Source organism: Microtus ochrogaster, linkage group LG7_11, assembly GCF_000317375.1.
Source record: "Microtus ochrogaster isolate Prairie Vole_2 linkage group LG7_11, MicOch1.0, whole genome shotgun sequence".
NCBI lineage: Eukaryota > Metazoa > Chordata > Mammalia > Rodentia > Cricetidae > Microtus > Microtus ochrogaster.
Window position 1 is genome coordinate 15,380,165 of NC_022032.1, and position 16,886 is coordinate 15,397,050.

A 16,886-nucleotide genomic window follows, 5' to 3' on the forward strand; every position below is an offset into this window, starting at 1 on the left:
GTTTTCAATGCTTGAGAACACAAGCACCTCCACAGAACAAAGCCAGAGTACTGGTTCCAGTCTCGGCGCTCCAGCTGCCTACCGTGGGATTAGCAAAGGTGGCTCACATTTCTTCACCTCTAATCGAGACAACCCCGGTACTTTCCCTATGGAACTGAATGTAAGTGCCTGGCCCAGAGCTCAACCATTTAAATGTGTGTTACGTTACTGTTGCTGTTACCAGAGGACTCAGACCTAAGTATAGATTCCTTAGAGACATGCTTGAAGTTCAAAACAGAATATAATCGTTATTGAGCTTGAACTTCAGCACCCCACCACCTCCCACACACACACATTTAAAAAACATGATTTGTCTAGGCTTAAAAATGATAAATATGAAACTGGGCGGTGGTGGTGCATGCCTTTAATCCCAGCAGTCAGGAGGCAGAAGCAGGAGGATCTCTGTGAACTGAAGCCAGCCTGGTCTACAGAGTTCCAGGACAGTCAGGGATGTTACACGAAGATCCTGTCTCAAAAACAGAAAATGGACAGAGAGAGAGAGAGACAGAGAGAGAGAGAGAGACAGAGAGAGAGAGAGAGACAGAGAGACAGAGACAGAGAGACAGAGAGAGAGACAGAGAGAGAGACAGAGAAGCATGGTCCTGGAGACTCCTCCTAAAATTGGCCTACTACTATTGTTCTTTATACTCTGTTCAACAAGCTTCCCTGGCTTTCAGGAGATTTGTGTTTCTTCTATAAACAGACCTAAAACACAATAAAGGAGGACAAGGGAACGTGTGGGAGGCACGGTTCACATGGAGAGCAAGGCAGAGTTTGTACCATGTAAGAGATAGTGACAGAAAGAGCCAAACAGGAAAACGGAGGGCTCCTTTCTCCAACTGTGTACTCACTTTCCTGAGATGCTTCTGGGGAGACAGTTGTGTGCAGAGCCCCTTTGGGGTTCCCCTCTTCTGCATTACTTACGAGGAAAATGGGGGTGCTTGTGTCCAACTTGCCTTGTCTGCCTTGGTTCCCCTTCTCAGTCTCTCTCTCTGGCCACCGGGGAACCAGCCACCTGCTCCTAGTTCTGGCTCTTTTAAATGCACACAACTGTTAACTTTCTGCACCTCATCCAGAACCACAGATGGACCCTTCCCATGATTATTGCATAATATTACCCTATGAAGTCCTCTCACGATACACTTCCAGAGAAAGTGTGGGCCTAATGCGTTTTACAAACAAAGGTGTCCCTGAAAAAACTAACCAAGAAAAGGTGGGGGGGGGGCTCAGATTGTGTGACCATCTGCTGGCCTCAAAGTATAAAGATGCTAAAGGCAGATGTGGAGTCATACGCTGCACAGCGAGTCTAAGGACAGTCAAAGTCTCCCACAAATCATAACTTTTGGGTCACTGACTTTTTATAAAACTATTTGCACAAGGGAGAGAAGACGTTCCCCCCCCCATCCCTTGTGGTGGAGGAAGAGCAGGCCCTGCACTCTGCCCCATCTGCCCTATAGTGGCACGGGTGAGGGAAAGATGCCCTTAGCCCTCATCCCTCTTTGACCCCTGCAGCAGGCAGAAGAATTGGTCCCGGGGCCACCAGAGTGGAGAACTAGCCTTGTCCTTCACAGGCTGCAGCACACAGGAGAGCAGGCCCTGTACCCTGCCTGGGCAGCACACTAGAGCTGAGCCTGTTGGTGGAGTCACAGAGGGACTAGCTCTGAAGGTGTCAGAGCAGGACAGTTGGCCCTGCCTCCCCATGTTCCCTACAGCAATCAGGAGAGCAGGCCCCATACCCTTTCTAGGAAAGCAGAGCTGCCCCTGGTGGGGTGAGTGCCAGTGAGCCAGACCCAAGGGCCTAAAAGCAGGAGAACTGACCCAGCTCCTCACTGTAGACTGAACTGGGTGAGCTAGCTGAGGCGGTGCTGGAGCGCTCACCCAGGTAGTAACGGTGACGGAAACATGGTGGGCGGACCAACCCAGCTACCACCCAGGCCCAGAACCTGGGCTATGACTTGATCCACCTCATCTACCAACTGCTGCAGCTCGTGAAGGGGGCACACCCACAGATCCAGAGCTGCAGGGTCTCCACAACACAGGGCGACGGCAGAATATGCAAGGAGTTCCAGGGAGAGCTCATTATTGATCGTACAGCAGAGACCAGAGGCCTCAAGCCAGACTGATGACTCACAGCAACGAACACTTGCAAGGAAAGATATGTGGACTGAAGAGTCAACGGTGTGACTCGCTGGGCCACGCACGCCACAGCTTCCTCGTCAAGATGATGGTTCTCCTTTCTCATTTGCTTTGTTTGGTTTTCAGGTTTTCCTTTAAATTTTGTTTTGGGGAGGGAGGTTGCAAGGGCAGAGGGTGGGTGCGAGGGGACAGGTAGGTGAGTGGGACTGGGGTACATGATGTGACATCCACAAAAGATCAACTAAAACAAAACACTTGTCTGCACCATTAAAATCGACTTCCCCATCAATAATACCACACTACCATTAAAACTTACTTCACACCTTGCAAAAGGCTCTCAAGTTCATGTTTTCCTTTTTATTGGATTATTTGTTCCTTATTTTATTGATTTTTATTGAGCTCTACATTTTTCTCTGCTCCCCTCCCTGCCTCTCCCCTCCCCTTCAACCCTCTTCCATTGAAGTACTACACAGCAGGAAAAAAAAACCAACATCTTGAATTTTGCAGGCAAGTAGACGGGGCTAGAAAATATCATTTTGAGTGAGGTAACCCAGACTCAGGAAGACAATTATCACATGAACTCACTCATAAGTGGTTTTTAAACATAAAGCAAAGAAAACCAGCCCACAACTCACAATCCCAGAGAACCTAGACAACAATGAGGACCCTAAGATACATAGATCTAATCTACATGGGAAGTAGAAAAAGGACAAGATTTCCTGAGTAAATCAAGCTCATATTTTCATGCAGGGCTCCGAGCTGCTAAGCAGGTACCACCCACCGTAAGTCCCATTTTACCAAAAGAACTGGGAGTGCAGAGCAGAATTGAGACCCCCTAACCTCCTTTGTCCCAAACACAGAACTCCAAACTGGATCTAACTGGCCACCTTCCCCAGCTAGGAATTCAAAGGGAAAAGTTAGCACAGACACCAAGGATTGCTATAGCTCAGTTCTTCCCCAGGAGCCACAACAGACTGAAGGATGGGAAAAAACAATGCTCTCCCTGGTCTTCTTTTCCTGCACTGATAGTTGTGACCAAGTCCTACTGGAAGGCATTTTGTAATCTTGTCCTGTCAGCCTTATCTGCCGCCTTCTGCCAGAGGTGCCTGCAGAGCTTCCACTGCCAGGTTCTCCTTGCCAGTGCCCTTCTTCCCGCTCGAGGACAGATCTGAAGGATTTTTCGGCTGTTTTCATCCCATGCCCTAGCCAACAACAGGCTGCAGAACCCCCCGTTCTCCTTGTTAGAACAGTGCACACTCCACACATACGTGAAAGAAAAAAATCAAGGACTAAAAGTGGATCAGAGACAAAAACCCATGCTTTTGTGACAATGAGTTCTAAGACGCAGGTCTGAGGATAAGAATCCCAGAGTAAAGTACCAGGTTTCAATCAAACGATGTGGTAATTCCCCAACTAACCAGTCACTAACTAGTTCATCTCGCCTCCTCCCAGATCTTTCATTTTTAGGGCAGAAAGATGAAAAAGCTCAGATGCAAGTCCTCGGGCATGCATAAACTTTCAGCATATAGGAATGGACTAAAGTCTCTTGGAGCTATTTGTGTTCATATACACCCTATTTAAAATAAAAGCAACATTCTACACAGTGAGGTGTCGGGGTGCAAACCCAGGTGGCTCTGATGTCAGAATCACCTGGATGATATGAAAAGTGCAGATTCCTGGACTCCATCCCAAACTAAAAGAGTCAGAATTGGTGGATGTGGGAACAGGAAAATGTGTTTCATCTCACGGTGACGTTTGTGAAACACCGCTCTAGACAAGTGTCCCGGAGTTAGGAAAATTTGAGATTGTAGCATTGGGAAAAAACCAGGACAAGAAGTCTCATGCCAAAATACTGTTGGCAGTCGTTTGCATGTCTGTAGGTAAAAGAACTTTTACATACCAATAGAGCCAGTCATGTCCAAATTTAGGACACACATAGATAACAAGAGAATGGCCCAACTCTGAGGTAGCTATCAACCCCTCCTTCAAACACCTCTTCAAGATTAAAAAAAAAAAGTTTCCTCGTACTGCTATTTCATCACATTCTACTTTTTTTAAAAAAAAAAATGCCTCTTGTAATCAGCTATAGTGTCTAGATCACCATAGACCCCAATCCTTGTTACACCAGAATCAAGTGCAGAACTGGGAACATCCTACAAGGTTGAAGCAGTCTGTGGCTCACTGGGTGAGCGCTCATCAGATGGTTTGTATTCTGGGTTTTGACAACTTACTTTTTTTTCTAAGAAGGTAAGAAGATATTCAGATTTAGCAATAGTTACTTCTTCTTACTCCTTTCATTGGAGAAGGATTCCAAAAGTCAGGAGTTGTCAATGCCTGCTACTATTGCTTTCTGATGACTTTCCAGTGTTTTGGTCACACGCAGCACTTTCTGTCGGGACTAACCGAAATCTGGTAGCTTGGCCACTTTGGGTTCTTATCTAAACCCTCTGGCTTCAGAATTGCTTAACAGTAGGAACACAACGCAGCTTTTGAGCCTCAATTTATTTTATATGACAAACTATTTAGAGCTGAATATTGCTTTCTTAGGAATGATTAAAATCCAGAAAATGCCCCCAACATCTGTCCTGATTTTTACATAAAAAGGGAAAAGTACTGAGGGTTTTAACACACTTAGCCCAGGGGTTCTAGCAATGCTTAGTGCATTAAGGGTTAAAATCTCATTTGGTTCATGAAATGCAATTGGGACTTTAATAAATAAAAAGATAAGGGAGTTAGCCCCAACTTCTTACAGCTAAATAATCTTCTTTGAGGCTAGGGGTACAGCCCAGCAGAGGTTTGTCTAGCATGTGCAGTACCCTGGGTTTGATCCCTAGCACCACAACAAACAAATCTTTTTCTTTATAAAGAAGAAAAATGTAATCTTAAGAACAATGGGAACCTCAAAGATTATGGTGAGAGACCGCCATATACTACTTTTTATTCAACACGACTCCAGAGAGAATCAGAATGACTTTCTCGGAGGCAAAAGGTTGTGCTTTAAATATTGACCATGAAACGTAACAATAAAATAGCACAAAAACTGGCATTGACTATTCTCTGGTGAACTGCCGTCGTGGTGAGACACGGCTACCATCGGAATTATACATCGCCATTACTATCATTCATCCCGAAAGACAGAAGCATCCTTTTTAAAGCAGCTCAATGGAAATGCTTGTGCTTGTCAAACCCCTCAAACACCTGCACACTACAAAGAGAAGCCCACCTTCCATGTCGCCATTTGAGGCTGCAACAGCCATCCTTTAGCTACAGTCTTAGCATCGGTGAAGCCCGGGACGACACAACTGAAGAAGACGGTGACTTTGCCTGTGAAGGCCCCATAGCTCTAGGAGAAGGGGAGAGGCCCATAAACAGCTAAGTACAAAAAGCCTTAATGTGGACCAAGCAACCAGACAGGTAAGGAGAGTAAAATTCACTTGTTTGAAAGATCTGGGTGAAACTCAACTGAAGACAAGACATTTTAGACAGGACTTTAAAAACTGAGCAAATGAAGAGTCTGAGAGGCAAGACTAGAAGGGTAGCATCAAGAGGAGAGAACACTTTGGCAGAAAGGTAACAGATGCAGAAGAGGTAGAGAGACACATGAGTCAGACCCCACCTAAAACCTGTAGGAAACCAGGCATGAATGAGGGGAAAGAGCACCAGGACCCAAGCCAGGCTCTACACAAACAACAAAAACAAAGTAAAGTGGGTCCTACAGCACCAGGTTTACCAGTGCCCTCTTCGGAGCCCATAGAAAAGGGTACTACGGCCGGCTGGCGAGATATGCAGCCTGTTGGGTAGCCATGGCAGTATCGTCCACAAAAGGAGTTATGGCTCCAGGAATGCTGAGGAAGGATACATACTGATCTGCGTGTTGTAATATCGGGAGCGTGAGTCAGCGGCTGTCCTGGGTGCCGGGTGACTCAACCCGAAGCCTCCTGGAACACTGAGGGATGTACACGGTTTTGAGTAAGAAGACGTGCGGAGGACTCGGGAAGCAAGGGGCAATGCAGGACAAAGTGTCACCTCACCGGGCCAGCTCACCTAGCGACGGGGCCTCTTGGCACACACCTGCAGTGCAGGAAGGACCGGTGAGTCATGGTCATATAGTCTTAGTGCTGTACCTCTCTATAGAGCAGCGATTCAATACACTTCCTCATGTTGTGGTAACCCCCAACCATATAATTATGTTTGTTGCTACTTCATAACTGTGATTTTTTTTCTACTGTCATGAATCGTAGTGTAAATATCTGATGTGTGAGCCCTGTGAAAGGATTGCTTGACCACCCCCCCCCAAAGGGGTTGCGACCCACAGGTTGAGAACTATAGGCGGTCCACAGTCATTAATAACGCCTTCAGTGGAGGCTACGGGGTGTGACGAGGAAAAGTACTGGACTTGTAAAAAGAATCCAGAGACATGTGAATACACCTCAGAGGCGTGGTCGTCTGTCCGAGAAGCCAGGCTAATGAGCACACAACACTTTCAATGACACAAAATTCTAGAAGAGACAAACTGGTAGTTGGTTGTACAACCCAGATCAGGATTTGCTTGTAAGGGAGCGGAGGCTTAAGGGAGTCTCTTTGGGATTACAACAATGCTTGATGCAAGTGGAGATTATGAGTATCTATTAAAGCTGATGGACTGGCTAGATAGCTCAGGGGATTAAGCTTGCCACCAAACCTAAGAACCAGAGTTCCATCGCTGGAACTCTCCCGGTGGAAGGGGAGAACCCAGTCCTGCAAGCTGTCCTCTGCCCCCAACATATGTGCTGTGGCTCACACATGTGGATACACACACAAATAAATGTAATTTAAAGGAAAAAAAAACCCCACACTGCTAACCCAACGTTAAACACCAACATAGCAGCAACTGACTGGTTGGGTCTCACTGCATTTGAGTGTGATAGGCCTGTCCTGAGGGATTTCTAATAGCACCTCGTCTGCTTACTATTGCTTCCCATGGTGTGGTTTATGCTTTCACAAAAAGGCCATGTGGCTAATCATGACACAGCTGTGAAGGGGTGTGTGTGTGTGTGTGTGTGTGTGTGTGTGTGTGTGTGTGCAGGTCCTCACTATGTAGCTCAGGCTGGCCTGTCACTCACGATGCTGGCCTAGGACTTGAAGCAATCCTCTTGGCCTCCAGAGTACTCAGATTACAGGCACACACACGATATAAACACAAAACTGCAGACATCCCAGCATGCATGGTTAACGGCAGTTAACACCTGGCACGCATGTTTTGCAATGTTTTACCTCATGTGAGCCTCATGACCATCCCTGGGGCACATACATATATACTGTCACTTTAGAGAGACTAACCTGGGCCAGCCAGCTCCCATCCCAAGGAGTCGATCGAGCCTGGCAACTATGACACCATGGTCCTACACGGTTTGATTGCCTCAAACTGGAAAACTGAGGTTTGAACTTCGATGTCTAACCTGATCTTTTTCCATTCTGGCCCATGACACAAACACATCTGAAAGCTTCAAGAACCTTCATTCTGCCCAGTTTCATCACATTTGTTCAAGGGATTCTCTTCTATTTGCTGGCCAAGCCAAACCTTTTCCCAGATGCCTACCTATGCTGGTATTTCAGCAAGTGCTGGTACTTGAGCAAGCCTGTCTGACTCAGTTGCTAGCAGAAATGACACCATTTCCCCATTCCAGCCTCGGGTGACAAAACAATACAAACAGGCCACCCATAGCATCCTGACACGTTGACAGTGGCAGGAAAAACACACCAGGCCACCTTCTCCTTATCTCGGACAGAGAGGAGAGAGTACAAAGCCCGGCTGTTTCCTGACAGGCCGTGTGATAGCTGGAAGTGCTGGGGACCTGGGCTCCCATTTAAACTCCTTCATTGTGAAAAGAGGATCCCATTCAAGCAGAGGCATTGAGAGCTCAGTGTCCCCTTCTGTCCCGTCCTGACTTCTCTCAGAGAGTGGAAACCTGAATGAGGCGGGCTCATCGCCACCTCCGCTGAGTTCTGAGGAACTCTGGAAACGCACAAAAGGCCCTCTTTCTTCATCTTCTAACTGCGTATTCATTACAGCACTTAAGGCGCAGACAAAATAATTCTGCTGGTCATTGAGTAGCCAAAAGGGAGGCAGCCAGATCAAATTAGACAGTGGAAGACCTTCACAGTGGTCTGGGATCAGGGCCGCCCTTGCAGTGGCTCTTGCTGTTCTGGTTTGCAGGAGCTCTCTCCCATCACAGCTCTGCACTGTCTTAAAGAGACTTTTCCACAGGGCACAGACGCCTTATCTACTGTCATGAACCTCAAGGGTTGGCTATGAATTGGCCTCAGCTCCCACTGGGCAGTACAAGGAATAGGAAAGGGCACCGTCCTGACCCCACAGGCACCGGCGCTAGACCTTTACCTTGGTTGGACCAGTGGAGTTGTTGACGAATATTCCAGTCCCAGCAAATTAGATTGGCAGTGGTTAAACTATGGTCTGGTTCTCCGAGGAAAACAGGATTCTTGGAGAATTAAAGGAGCGAAATTTGCTTTATCTCCAGCATGTTCCCCCTTGAACTTCTGCTAGGTATACTTCCTGGACAGCCCATCAGCAAGCAAAGCCCAGGACAAGGCAAGTGACCTTTCGCTGAACAACTCCAGATCTAGGTGTCGCTAAATCAAGAAACCAATTCCTAGATTCCTAGGATGAGGGGTCCCCACAGACCTCGAGCGTGTTGTGGGGGTGGGGGGAGCAAAGAACACTGTAGCTGAGGTAGAGAGGAGGGCAACAATATTATCTTTGCCCCTCACGTCTTAGGTCTTCAGAAGAGCCAAGAACTCAGACAGCAAACAATAGGACTTAGAGTGCAGAGTTGTAGGCACACTAAGCTGCCCCTGGAGTTGGTAATGTTCTTTCTTCCTCAGCTCATCCTGACCGTCTGAGTAGCGTGGGGCGTCCTTGTTCTGATGGGCGGTCTTAACACCCTTGTACGCGCACACATACCATCCCTGAGATGTGTAATGTAAATACTCTTATCAGAGGATAATATAAAAATTGGCCCCAAGAAAATTAAAATAACACGACATAATTACCCAACAGGATATCCTCACAATCGCAGAAAAGTCACTCTGTCCCCGTCTGCGGGGTAGAGAGCACGCTTTGGCCGTTGGAAAGCTCTGTTAGCTTAACTCAGAGACCAGTGCCAGGAATTATGTGATCTTGAGGTCACACTGCCAAGATTCAAAAGCCATGTCGACAGTAAGCGTTTGCACAGATACGGGAAAGGGAGAATGCAGCTCCAGCTGCAGAGCAGGAGGGCAGCGCGGATTTTTCAATTGCAGTAACTTTTACCGAGGGCTGAAAAGGAGCTCTCGCTCGCTGCCCGTTCTTACCTAGCTCTCCCCGGAGATTGACGAGTTCCTGAAAGAGGGTTTTGTGTTGCTTCAGAGCTTCTTCCTGCTGTGGAAAACACACATCGGGTTACTCAGGGTTTGAAGAGGGTCCCTTGTCAGTAAGATACACATTTACTACTGCTAGGAAAATGAGACCCAGAATCGAGAAGCCAAGATACAAATCACTTAAGCTAACAATTTGTGTCATTAAAAACAAAGCAAAACACAGATGTCCCTTTGCCATGAAGGAATTTGGGGTTTCAAAAATCTGTATTTTTCCCGGGTCCTGGTGAAACTTTCCCCTGAGGAAACGAATGGCTCATTTAAAAATATTTGCTTTGCGTCTGGTGCTCACTGCAGACCCACTGACGCTTTCAGCTAATGTATACTGTACTTAAGAAGTAATGCATTCTCCCCCTCCAAGGGCAATAAAGGCCTAATCGGTTTAAGATAAATATTTAATGTTCTAAACATAGGCACTTATAAGGACTTTGTCCCATATCTGCAAATAAAAAAAAAGTTTTTGTTACAGGGCCAATCCTGTACTCTACACAAGAAAAAGAAAGTTTGTTTTTAAAGTAGGACAAACCAAATTTAATCTCTTAAAGATGAAATTACATTGATTTTACCCAGCTACACACCATTTCCCAAGGATTCTTACATCATGGAACAACTATAAGTCTAAATACATTTAACAGAAGTGAAGTAAAGGCCGTCGGGAGGCTGTTTGTGCAAATATCAAATCTTGCGATAAAGAATAATTTTCAAGTTACCTGCAGGATCTGTAGCAATCACACATCCACACATACAAACACAATCGTTAGCCACCGTTCCTCGGGATGGAACTAAGAAGGCAGAGGATTTCCAAGCTCTCTGAAAATGCCCTTCCTGGGATCACCACAGATGTGGGGCTCCCGCATCTGGATCACAGTGTGGCAGAGATCATGAGACTGGCCTCTGCGGGCTAGGGTTGCTTCTCAATCCAAAGCACTTCGCCCTGGTTCCAGACAGGGTCTGCGTTAGTCCCTGACACCCTTTCCAGTAAAGCCCTGTAAACAAATACTAATTACCCTTGTTGCTGCACATGGAGGAGACAGGCACATTTTGCTGCTGGGGCAGCCCATTTTCCAGCTTCGGTCTCCAACTCCCCCACCCCCTGCACCGTCCGAGTAGTGCACAGGTGGCCCCGCCCCCCACCGGGTCGGGTCTGCCCACATTCAAAGCTCAACCCAGGAGGAGCGCCATTGGCCCTGGTGGCCTTCCCTTGCGTCCTGCAGGTTACTGCCTCAGACTCCTCTCTCTCTCCCCACAGAAGCTGATACTGCAGCTCCTGCCTCTGGCACAGGCTGCCCGCGATTACTTAAAGCCACAGCCCTTCAATTTATGAGAAATGGGAGCCAGACATTTCCCTGATCGATCGCCACTTACTTAATATCAGCCGGGGCGGAGGAAACAGAAACGGGACCCTCTCCTCGCGGATAATGGAGCTATTTTTAGATGTGTGGGCCTTTTTAACTCCATCTCTAATTGAGGTCATTAGATTATCACGCTTACTAATAGAAAAGGGAAATTTGTTCTTCAAAACCCGTATACTAAAGGCATGATGAACTAGGCGAAGGGCAATCAGGGGGCCCTGTTGTGATTTAGGATTTCAGATGATGCACTCCAGCAGAGTGCAGCCCATTGATGTTTTAGAGACCGGAACCGCTGACCTGGAAGCTGGAGATCACACATATTTGATCGCTTTTTATCATACTAGTCCCTCAGTCTCTTTCCTTATGGATGGCTAAACAGTGACCGGAAATTTTAAAGTACATTTTTCCCACCAGTATATTTACACAGTAATGCTTGATAGAATCCTAAAAGGTTTTTTTTTTTTTAACAGTTTAAGCTGTGCTGAAACCAATCAAGAACTTCAAATTTAAAAAATAACAAACAATTGCTTTTCTAATGCAAAAGTGAAAGTTTGAGGACAATAGACTAACCCCACAGATACACTGCTCTTCTCTTTTTCTTCCCTCACTACTGACCCCGTGCTTGCTTCCCTCTGCCCTCACCTCCGGAGTTCTGGGATTGTAGGAGTGTGCCACCACACCTGGACTTTTCTAGCGCTTTCGAGTCAAGCCTTAATTTTATTCACACACCAGGTAGACAGAGGTTTGTCACTAGAGTCAAGGAAAAGCAGAGGACAGCTTTATTAGACGAGCAGATCTGAACCTGGGAACCTGCTTCAGGGTCCCCTTTCCCACAGCAGTCAAGTGGCAAACAGAAGGGGGCAAAAGGCAAGAACTGATAGGAGGATGGCAAAGGCTAACGCTAGAGATGCTTCTCTTTGGAGAACTGTGGAAACGCCACAGGCACTTACACACACACACACACACACACACACACACACACACACACAAGGGCCGTTACCTTATTAGTGGAGTTTCGGGGTCATTAGACATCCCTCCTATCCACTGCCTTTAACTGTCCTCAGACCTCTGCCAGCTCTAAACAGCAAGAGGATATCAAGGTCGTTTGTCACCCCACCTCATTGACCAGAGACGGGGGGAGGGGCAGAGGGAGACAGACTACTCTTCCTACACAACAGGTCTCTAACCCTCTGAATTTTGCTCTGTCGTTTCTGCTCTAGCCCTGGTTCATGAGAGCTCGGTACTGAACCATGGTAGGGATGGGTTTCTTTACCCCTAAGAGGGCTATTATTTCCCACGTGTATAAACTCCCTAGAGCTCACAGAAGCCTCCTGTAGAGCGTATTACAAACACAACACCTGGACCGGAAGCCGAGCTCAGGGATAGTGTCTGAATGAGGGACTGGAATTGTCCAGCTCCTGCTCACCATCCCAAGCTCATCTATGTAAGTGAAAAACTAGCCATCCTCCAAGATCCTGTGGATGCTACCCTCTTTGGATGCCTGGCTTTCTTAACCTGATACATCTTATACACTTTCTGGAAAGTTAAATGTCAGATGCACCATCTCCTCCCCCAAACGCCCCAAAGGGATGTTTATCTTTGTGAATTCTAAGCTATTACTCAGCTATCAACTAAGAATATTTCATATCATACACCACATAATATGTAAGAAAATTGAGACGTAGATAGCTACTGCCTTCCAGGACCTTGGAACTTAGCGGGGAAACGTCCAAGACCAATTCTTTGGTCATTAACCAAATGACATCATCCGAGGGGAAACAGCACAGGACCATGGGAAACTGGGGATGTTAAATAGGATCTACTCAAAATGCACACCATGGAGCTCATACCGTAACCGATGTACTGTTAGAGTCTGCATGTCCGTCTGGGTTGCTTGCCCTTTAAATGTACTTGTTACTCGCAGATGATAAAATACATTCTGCCCGTTAGAGACAGACTGATTGCTTCAGTGGCTTAGGTTAGTGTCTCTGTCATAGATGATAAACCACTCATAGTCCAGACAAGAGGTTCATTTGATTATCTCTGTGCTATATACCATGCAGGCCCCTCCCCCAACACACAGTGAGACTGGGGAGCAAGGTGGGGACTCCACATGAAGACGCTTTCATACTCATGCATTAAATATATGAAACGCTCTAAGGGAAAAAAAAGTGGGATTCTCCATAATTTAATTACTGTCACTGGGACGCAAGCACTTAGTAGCTGGCTGGCGTCCACTGGTGTGCCTGAACGCTGCTAGCTACCAACTAACCTCAAGAGCACAGGGAATTTTACAGGAAAGAGCTGCCTCAGACAATTCGGACGTGGCTACGTCTGATTTCCTCCAGTGCTTTTATCACTGGACACCTTTCTTTTTCCTTTAAATCTGAGACAAATCAGACTGTTAGCAACACTTAACCCCCCTCCTCTTTTCCCATTTTTTTTTCTTTTTTAAAGGTGCTAGCCAAGGTTAGATTCTATTTGCAAACAAACTATTTGGGTCTTGTTTTACCTTACCAAGAAGTCTGCCTAGCAACCCTTTAATGAAGACTCTGAGGTTACTATCACCAATGCTGGATGTCAGTGTCCAAATGTTTCAATAATGGGTACGAAAGGAAAGGGTTAAGAGAATTTCAGTTGCTTAACTTTTCCCGTCTTTCCCTTTCAACTGTTTCGTAACAGTGCCTTATACACATTAGGCAACCAGTGAGAATCACTGATTGTCCAACAAAGGAGTGAAGAACATTTGCATAGGGCTCACACGTGCATCTTGTACGATATATCTGGGGTTCCATCTTCTCCCTCCACTTTGTCCACTCAGGTATGTTCTGTCTATTGCAATTCTCGGGGTGGTTTTACAAAGAAAGAACTGGAGGCAGACCCTGCTCTAGGAACCTCTATCTTATAAAACCAAAAACAGGGACTGGAGAAATAACTCAGTGGCTAAGAGCACTGGCTGCTCTTCCAGAGGACCCAGGTTCAATTTCTAGCAGCCATACAGCAGCTTTCAACTGTCTGCAATTCCAGTTCCCAGGGATCTGACGCCCTCTTCTGGCTTCCATGGAAACTGGCTTCCATGGAAACTGCAACTAAGTAACTAAGATGTACATGTAACAAACACATAAAATAAAATATGCTTAAAAAGCAGAAACAAGCACAGAGTGAGGACCCATTGTATAGGAAAGAAGTGTGGGTTCCTGGAGTACAGAGGGTGGGCAGAGGTAGAGGTAGAAGACCCGGGAAGGGTCCCTGGGTTTGATTCAGCAGAGTCACTGATACAGAGCCGCTCTGCTGTGGTTTGGACAGAAGCATCCCCCTACACACTCAAGCTCTAAAGGTTTGACCACCGCATCAAGCTGGTGCTGTTGAGAGATGACTGGATCGTGAGGATGCGAACTCCATCAGCGGGCTACTTCTATTCCACAGATGAATGCAGAGTTGAGTGGGCTGTGAGGGGGTGGCACCTGCTGGTTGGAGGAAGTAAGCTACTTAAAGCAGGGTGTTAAAGGATGTTACGTTGTGCCTGGTCTCTTCCTGTATCTTTACCTCCTCTTGTCTCCCACGGCATGAGAGTCACATGCTCCATCACTTCCTACCATGCTGTTCCTTCTGTACTCTTGTCTCCCATGGCACGAGTCACGTGCTACATCTTTTGCTTCCTGCCGTGACGTTCTGGCTCATACAGTAATGGTGGGGTCAAGTAATCGTGGTCATGTATGAGGACTTTAAAAAAAAAAGGTTCTTGAAACTCATTAAGAGTATGCTATGCTGTGGACTAAGAAAGCATCGCTCAACGGACTAAATCCACAGCCATTTAAATTCAGGGCTCCATCTATTCTTTCCTCAACAAGCACCTGATGAACTACATGACTTCTGTTTAGGGGCCAACTTCATCTGGGCCAAAAAAGACTCTTCTTAACAGCATATGTGTGTATTCCTTAGGATGCTCCTGCCAGAAGGGGCCCTTAGAGATGAAGACAGAGAGATGGCAGATTCCTGCTTCCTTCAAGTACATTCCTGGACCATTGCTCCATGGAGGAGCAATGAAGGCAGGGTTGTCTTCTTAACTAGTATTTGACTTTGTCTGTAGAATCAGTATGTGTACACTGTGTGCAGGTCGTGAAGCAACGATGCTCACGTACAAAGATCTGATTGTGCAGGGATCCTAGGAGAGCAGCAGCCGGGATAGACCCTGCTAGCTGTCTGGAGGTTCTGAGCTCTGTGCTTGATTTTTCTTATTTCTACAATTCCCTTTTACTATGGTCTGGGTGAGCATTTAAGAAGATAAGTGCCAGGTATTATTCAAAAATATTAACTCTATCTTGTTTTCCTTCATCTCCCTAATACACAACCGAGCGGTTGGGCGGTGAGAGTTCCATGCAAAAGGGCACCAGTGTCAAATTATAGAATTGTATAGTCAAAGCTAATAAATCAGAATCATTCCTGACAAGCATACATAATTTAATAATTTCCTAGTAGGTGCATTTTTAAAAAAGTTAATTTTAGTAGTATTTTTACTCAGCTCAAACATATACCATCCCATTTCAATCTAATCAATAAATATATCCATATGCTCTTTTTCTAAGTCTTTAAGTACCATGTGTAGTTCCCACCAATTCTTAACTCATAATGATTAACTCATAATGATCATTTCACAGACACACACTACCCTCCCCAAGAGTCCTGGAGAGCCACTAGAGGGCCGTCAGCAGGGTGGAGTGCTCTGCCCAGTTAGCAGTGCATGGAATGGACAGCAGAGAGAAGGGTGAAAACAGAGGTGCCCACATCAGACCCTCTGTGGGCAGTGGAGAACCACTCGGGTAACCTCAGCAGGAATGAGTGCTCTGCAGAGTTAGCAGTGCGTGGGATGGACTACGGAGAGAAGGGTGGAAACAGAGAGGTGCTATTGGAACCCAGTAATCAGTCGGGTCTAAACAGATGACCTTGGGAAGAAGAGAAATCTCATTTTCCAAAGTATTAACTAAATGGGAAAGCTGTATATAATTAGACCCAAAAAAGTAAGTGGAATGAAACTTTAATGCTATTAGAATCCAGTGAGACATATGTGTGTGTATGTATGTGTGTGTATATATATTACAGGCAATTATCTTTTCTCTACTGTGTTTCCAATTAAGAGACTCTGGAAGGGAAATATTAGCAGGCTCAGGAAATGGCTCAGTGGTTAGGAGGGCTTGTGTGAAAGAAAGAGGACCTGAGTTCAAATCCTCAATACGCATTTAAAAAGCCAGGTATGGTAGTCCATGCCTATAACTTCAGCCTGGGGAGATGGAGACAGGTGGATCCACCAGCAAACCAGCCTGGCCGAAACTTCCAGCTTCAGATTCAGTGGGAAACTCTATCTCAAAAAGTAAGGAGAGCAACAGAGGACTCTTGCTTTTGCACACATGGGTGCCTGCACCCGTATGTCCACATGCTTATACTGCTTACACACCCCATGTGAAGGCAGAAGGAAGGAGGGGTGATAACACAACATTATTGTAATCCCAAATTCTAAAGACTGATACAGGTATTAAGTGATGAATGTATAGTTTCAGTTCTGGAGAGAGCTCAGTCAGTAAAACCCTAGCTTAATAAGAACAAAGTTCAGAGTTTAATCTCTAGGGCCCTCAGTTTTAAAAGGGCATGGGAGGTGGTAGTGGCACAATCCTTTAATCCCAGCATTCAGGAGAATCTCAGAGTTCAAGGCCAACCCAATCTGCAGAGCAAATTCCAGGAAAGCCAGGGCTACAAAGAGAACCCGTCTCGAAAACAAAACAAAAAGCCAGGCTTAGTTTCCAGTACTGGATTGGTGGGGAAGTGGAGACAGACCAATCCAGGGCCTTGCTTGTGAGCCAACTGCCCAACTTGGTGAGTTTCGTGCCAGTGAAAAACCCTGCCTCAAAGAAGATGGCTCAGTGGTTAAGAGCATTGCCTGCTCTTCCAAAG

General features: G+C 46.2%; 1 protein-coding gene across 4 annotated transcripts in view; it reads right to left on the reverse strand.

Moving 5' to 3' along the window:
* Mtus1 (microtubule associated scaffold protein 1) overlaps window positions 1-16,886 on the reverse strand; it is a 134,442-nt gene that overhangs the window by 15,646 nt on the left and 101,910 nt on the right. For 3 of the 4 annotated variants that reach the window (XM_005362548.3, XM_005362549.2, XM_005362550.3), the window contains one exon: window positions 9,526-9,592. In XM_005362548.3, coding sequence (XP_005362605.1) covers window positions 9,526-9,592 — 67 coding nt within the window. Of the gene's footprint in view, window positions 1-9,525; window positions 9,593-10,595; window positions 10,676-16,886 lie in introns of those variants that run through there. The other variant, XM_026786903.1, reaches the window with a different exon arrangement.